At 32.1% G+C, this 6,791-nt stretch overlaps 1 protein-coding gene across 1 annotated transcript; it reads left to right on the plus strand.

The window, feature by feature from the left end:
• Positions 1-3,256: 3,256 nt before the first annotated feature.
• LOC133309737 (phenolic glucoside malonyltransferase 1-like) lies at positions 3,257-4,621 on the plus strand. Its single transcript, XM_061510539.1, has one exon. It carries the CDS (start codon positions 3,257-3,259, stop codon positions 4,619-4,621), a length of 1,365 nt encoding a protein of 454 aa, XP_061366523.1.
• The last annotated feature ends 2,170 nt before the right edge of the window (positions 4,622-6,791 follow it).

Here is a 6,791-nt window from a genome sequence, read left to right on the forward strand (position 1 = left end):
TTCATTTTTTCTGTACAATTAAGAGAACAGGCGAATGGTATATTTCGTAAACTGTTTCGTGAAAAAAACAATATATTATTTTCAAACAACACTGCCTTAGAAACTTGGCATGTGTATGATTTCTGATACTTTTGTGACCTACACTAAACTATTGTATACTAGTATTTTATTGTATCATTGAAATGAGAACTTACGTTTTGATCAGTTAATTCCAGTTTAATTAGTACTCTGTCATTGTTCACATGTATGCATGCTTTCCAAGAAATTTCTATAGTTCTCACGCAGAATTTTTTTTTTATTTGATGTGATATTTGTTAGTTATAACTCATTATTTGCATCTAGATGACTACTCTTCTTTGCCAAATATAGAGAAAGTCAATGGAATTGAGGAGAATATAGTAAAATATTACTTGATATAATTCACATTACGTGAACCCGAGAATATATTTATGTTTTCCGAGAAATATATATGGGTCAGGATCATTTTACACCAGTGTAAGTTACACTCTTAATCTTGTCCATTAATCTCACTTATATCTAAGGGTTCAAATTTTTTAGTAATGTGAGCCATTTGATACAAGTGAATCAATGATCAAGATTGAGTGTAAGACTTCTAACTCTTACACCAGTGTAAGAATATCTTGCCCCAATATAGATTGGTTATTTTTTATCTTCTTTTCTTTTTTGCTATTGTGTGTGTGATTGTTCACTTCTAACAAGATTAGTGTGATGATTAAAAAAAAGAACAAACGGGACCAGGGGGAACAGCACCTTATTTTGAGTCTCGATGCTTATTCGTGAAAATTATATAATCTTCAATTGGGAGTTGGGTTATGAGCAATAAAGGACGCCTGAAACTGAATCTGTTGTGTTATGCTTTTGTTAATTCTGATGCATGCTTTGCGGGCCAATAGTAGAACGGCCCAAATGGTTTTTCTTCCTTTTGTTCTTTATCTAAGTTGGGTTTTTACATGGCAATTCATCATGTATTGGTCATTGTTTTAAGAAATTAAAATTAGGCCCAAATTTAGAAATAATGAGTTGCTTATTTGATTAAATGTTATTAGTAGGCTTAGTTTTAGTTTATGTTATTTTTCGAAAATAAGCTAGATTTTTCTTGGTGTACATACAAGAAAATTAGAATGTTAAGATATGACAAATAGAAATAATAAAAAAAAATTAATATAATCTAATAAAATATAATTTCATAAATAAAGAAAATAATTTTTTAAAGTATTTGATTTTTTTGTTTAATACTTTTTTATATTAGTTAATATTCATTCATTGTTTATCTTAATGCTAATTTGAGAAAGGAAAAATTTAAAATTTTAAGGAGTGCACCCTGATGGGAATTAACGAGCCTGATGGTTGCTCAACTTCAAATCCTGAATACGACAACTGGTACTAAGCCAATGGTAGTTTGTTCCCAGCTTGATACTGTCCTCAAAATAAATAAATAAATATGTTTCTATATAAATAGAAATTATTTGAATTAAACTTTGTTAAATGCTTTTAATCTTTTGAATATAAAGATAAAATATGGCGAGTATCAAGACGAGGGTTTTGAAGAGGATTAGTGTTGTCGTTTAGCCTGCAAATTTAAATGAAAAAACTGATTGCTTCAATACATAAGTTACCTATCATTTAATTTGTTTTCTTTTATGAGCTCCGGATCTACATGCAATTCACCTAAACTGTAGGTGCATGTATATATTTTAAGGGAAATATAAAAATCACGTTGTAGGAATGATACTGTTCATTCCTGCAACAAGGATCCAGCAACGTATCTTGAGGATACGGCGCAGTATCCTGATTTTGGTTTGATTTTTTTTTAAGCGTGGGACCTACAATTGATTTGTGTGTGCAGAAAAATAATCTTGTCATGTGACATAATAAAAAACGAACCCATATTTTAAATGCTCATAAATAATTTTTTTAGTCAATGATTAATGCATTAAAGAAAGGGGTTTATGAGCAGGATTTTTGCTCTCTTTCCGGCAGACACATTTAACGGTGGGTCCATGTTTAAAAAAAAAAACAAAAAAAAAATTTGAATCACACTATTCGATGTCTCTATAACAACATATAAAAATCTTCCTACAACGGTACACTTGTTTTTTTTTAAGGGACATTTGGTAGAGGAAAAATTTCTTTTTGTCTTGGAATCTCAATTTTTAAAAATATAATTTTCACATTTAATTTACTATAATATTCAAAAATTAAAAATTTAAAAAAAATTAATTTCTCGAAAATTCAGCCAAAAAAAAAAAAAAAAACCTCGTAGCAAACGGCTCCTTAAAGAAATGTTCAGCCCATTGTGCGTTATCCTTAAGTTGTTTCCCTTTGTTATTATTATCTCACTATATATTACATTATAATTCGGCAAGTGGCATGGTGTTAATCGTTGCTTTCAAAACTGCCAAATACGCCTAGAGTTTCGTGTCCCAATGAGGTAGAAACTTAAAAAGTTAGAATACAGCCATTGCTAGTCTCAACCCACTTGAACGTGATTTGAATATTCCCAAATCGTTATGCGTTCCTACTAACAACAACGACAATCAAAATTATATAGTATAATATAATTTTAGGGATAGATTGTACTTATCACTTTTTTATATTATTGTACTTATGTCAGATTAATAGTAAGGGAGGAGAGTCATTTATTTAATTTTGATATGACAATAATAAAATTAATTATAAGAGACGGTAAGAAAAAGTTGTAAGTATAACATTCTATTTTGTATCAATATAAAATGAAAAAAAAAAATATGTCATTTTAAAATACATAAATTTAGATCTTTTAAAAAAGAGATAAATATAAAGATACAAGACTCAAACTTTTATTTTTTTATCTTTATTTTTTTTAATAAAACCAATATTTCTTTATGTTTATTCCTCACTTAAATTTATGTGATTTAAAAATGGGTTTACTTTTTGTCATGTTACATGACAAGACTATTTTTTTGTACACATAAATCAAATATGGATCTCATACTTAAAAAAAAAAATCAAACCAAAATCAAGATACTACGCCGTATCCTCACGATAAGTCGCTGGATGCTTGTCGCTGTCATTCCCATTCTAATATTTCCCTTTAAAAACACACAAACTTATGTGTGCGAATATACTTGAGTTTAGGTCATTTCAAACGACACAAACCTAGGTGTGTGTATCTCTCGTATAAAATAATCATAAACATATACAAGTGCTGAGCACTGTGCAAATATCAGTTGTTCCATTCGCTCTTACTCCTTCAATGGCACATTCAACATCTCTGAAAGTTCATCAAGTTTGTTCTGTGGCACCACCACAAGAAACAACCCCAATCTCTCTGCCCTTAACCTTCTATGATGTCCTATGGATAAGACTCCCTCCTGTTGAACGTCTTTTCTTCTATGAGTTCCACAACCAAACAACAACAACAACAACTACTACTTCATTCTTTGATTCTATTCTTCCCAATCTCAAACAGAGTCTTTCACTCACACTCCAACACTTCCTTCCTCTTGTTGGCAACATCACATGGCCAAATGATTCACTCAACCCCATCATCAAGTATGTCCCTGGTGATGCTGTCCCTTTCACTATAGCTGAATCCAACGCTGATTTCAACCATTTATGTTCAAATTTCTGTGATGTTGTTGAACGCCACCCCTTAATCCCTCGCTTGAAAATTTCACATGATCAAGCATCTGTGTTAGCCTTGCAAGTCACTGTTTTCCCAAGCTTTGGTTTTTGTATTGGGATAACCACACACCATGCAGCACTTGATGGAAAGTCTTCAACTTTGTTTTTGAAATCATGGGCCCATCTTTGTTCTAACCTCGGAGGATCATCATTACCTGAAAATCTGACACCTTTCTTTGATAGGTCAGTGATAAGAGACCCTTCAGGGATCAATGATGCTTATGTCAACGGGTGGTTGACTTATGGTGGAGAAACAAATAATCGAAGTTTGAAGGTGTGGGAATCTATTAACACAGCACAAACAGATGCAGTTAAAGGTTTGTTTGAGTTAACCCCTTCACATATCCAAAAGCTTAAGCAATATGCACTATCTAAGCTGAAAATGAAGGTTAAGTTATCATCATTTTCGGTTACTTGTGCGTATTTATTGGGGTGTGTAGTCAAAGTAGACCAACCAAAATCCAACAGGGTAGCTTTTATTTTCTCTGTGGATTGTAGATCTCGCTTGGACCCTCCAATTGTGCCAACATATATTGGAAATTGTGTTATACCCCACGCTGTTGTGGTGGAGACAGAGGAGGTATTAGGAAATGATGGATTCATAAGTGCTCTTAAGGGGATAATTGATGAGTTGAATAGGGTGGAGAATGATGGGGTGCTACATGATGCAAAAAATTGGATGCAAAAGATACAATCTGTATCAGGGGATAGATTATTCTCTACTGCAGGGTCTCCTCGGTTTGAGGTTTATAGTATTGATTTTGGATTTGGAAGGCCTAAAAAGGTTGATGTTGCTTCAATAGACAAAACAGGAGCATTTTCTCTTTCTGAAAGTAAGAATAACAATGGAGGAATTGAGATTGGTTTGGCATTGAACAAGGGTCAAATGGAAGCTTTTGCTGCTCTTTTTTCTCAAGGACTTGAATCCTTGTAATGTGCATTGAAACTTCAGAGTTATGAGAAGAATTCACCGTTTATGTTTCAAACATTTTTTGTGTTAGTTTTCTTAAATGCTTTAGTTTATTCTCTCAATGTTTGCCTGTTCAATCTCTCCAATGTTTGTAACCGGTGAGGATTTTATAGCCTGAAATAAAGATTTTGACGAGCATTAGTTTATCATTTTTATTGTTATTATTTTTCCTTTTACATTTGTTTGGTATCATTTTCTGAAGAATAATGTCTGGCATATGTGTGGGGTTAAATAATTCAAGTAAAGTAATTTTTTTTATAAAAGTGAGAGTTCTACAAATAACCTAATATTACTTAATCCAAATCTCTCATCACTAGTCAAATATAGTGTTTTACGACAATGTTTTGCAATTTAAGTTGAGCATATATATATATATATATATATAGGGAAAAGTGTCTATACATTTAAATTACACAACTTACATCCTTTCACTCTCACAAAGAGGTGGGACCCACAACTTTATTTTTTTTGTCAACTCTCTCTCCTCCTTTATCTATCTCTTTCTCTCTCTTAAAATGACACAACTTTACATCCTTCAAAATTATACACACTTTTCCCATATATATATATATATATATATATTTTGCAAGTAAGGAGATTCAAATTTATTTTGCAAGTAAGGAGATTCAAATTTGAGTTATCTTATTTGAAGATAGAAAGGTTGACCACTAAATCACTTTTGTATATTAGATATAATATTCATAATTTAATATATTATTTTGAGATTGAACCATTAACCTAATATAATTATTTCTATGTACGGATTAAGACCATTTGCAATTATTTCATAATTACATGACCATTAAATATGCTTTCTTATATGATTAAAATATTTTAAAAGTAAAATTCAATAAAGTTAAGTGGTGAGATTACAATTATTGCACTCTTGCCATTTTTTCCATCTTCTAGATACAATGATGGCAGCCGCACATTAAATGGTGCTTTGTCAATGGTCGTACCTTCATTAAAGGAAAGATTAAAAGGTATCGAGGCCAGAGCCAGAATTAGGGGAAAAGATTTTTTATGGGTCGGACCACGGTGGTCCGTCCTAAAAAATAAAAATAAAAAAAGGACGGAGAAAAAAAAAATTAAAAAAAAAAAATAGAAATGAAAGAAATTTTTTTTTTTTTTTTTTTTTTGGAAATTAGAAAATTTTTCATTTATAAAAATAAATGATGGATCTGAAGTATATTGATTTTCAGAGGAAGAAATTGGTGGAGATGAGCTTCGGTTGAAAGGGAACAAAAGGACCTTGAGGTGCACTTGGCTGTTCACAATGGAATGATGAGGACCTTCTAAGCGTGTGTGCTTGTCACGGTTTTAAAATGGAAGAGAAGGAAGTGCAGAAAATTGGAAATGGTTTTGGTTGCGTAGTATGATGAAGAGAGGAATGCGAGTTTGATAGTTTCCACGGTTGAAAGAAATCATAAAGAGAGGATGGGTCTTCGGTTGCAAGTGCGAACTATGGTCAAAATGGGCTTGACTAAAATTGGTGGAGATTGCCATGTGTCATCCAAGTGATGACCAAATGTCCTTCATGCAAGCTTGTGGGTGAGAGTGCGGTGGACATGTGTGTAACATGCGTGAGGGGTTTTGACTTATGAAATGTGAATTTCAAAACAATCTATCTATTTAGTTCGTTGATTAAATATTTTATCGGATTAATGCAGAAAGACATATTTTATGTGGCTATATATTTAGTTGCACATTTGACACATGTGTGTTTCTGACTGTGACGTGATTATATCACAAAATGCATGCCTGAACATGACGTATCTTGATATTATGCTGGTTAAACTTGTCAGAAATGCACACCAGGTACTGATGTATTCAGACTTGTCAAAATATGCACTTGGTACAGACGTGTTCAGACACATACTTAGTACAAATGTATTCAAATTTGTGAGAAATACATGTGTCAAGTGAGCGACTAAACGCGTAGCTACCTAAAATACGTGGGTGAGGTATTTGAATTCATTAGAATGTTGTAGAGGGGTTGGAGACCGTGGGAATCACATGAGTGTATGTGAGGAGATAACAAAAACGAATATACTTCGTAATATGCAAGCTTGCAAAGTAATATATTTTATTATAAGAAACTGTAGAAAAAGATTGTCTTTTAAAAAAAAATTGT

The sequence above is a fragment of the Gastrolobium bilobum genome, unplaced genomic scaffold (assembly GCF_033153095.1).
Source record: "Gastrolobium bilobum isolate Gb01-03AN ecotype WA unplaced genomic scaffold, APGP_CSIRO_Gbil_v1 utg4635, whole genome shotgun sequence".
In the NCBI taxonomy this organism is placed as follows: Eukaryota; Viridiplantae; Streptophyta; class Magnoliopsida; order Fabales; family Fabaceae; genus Gastrolobium; species Gastrolobium bilobum.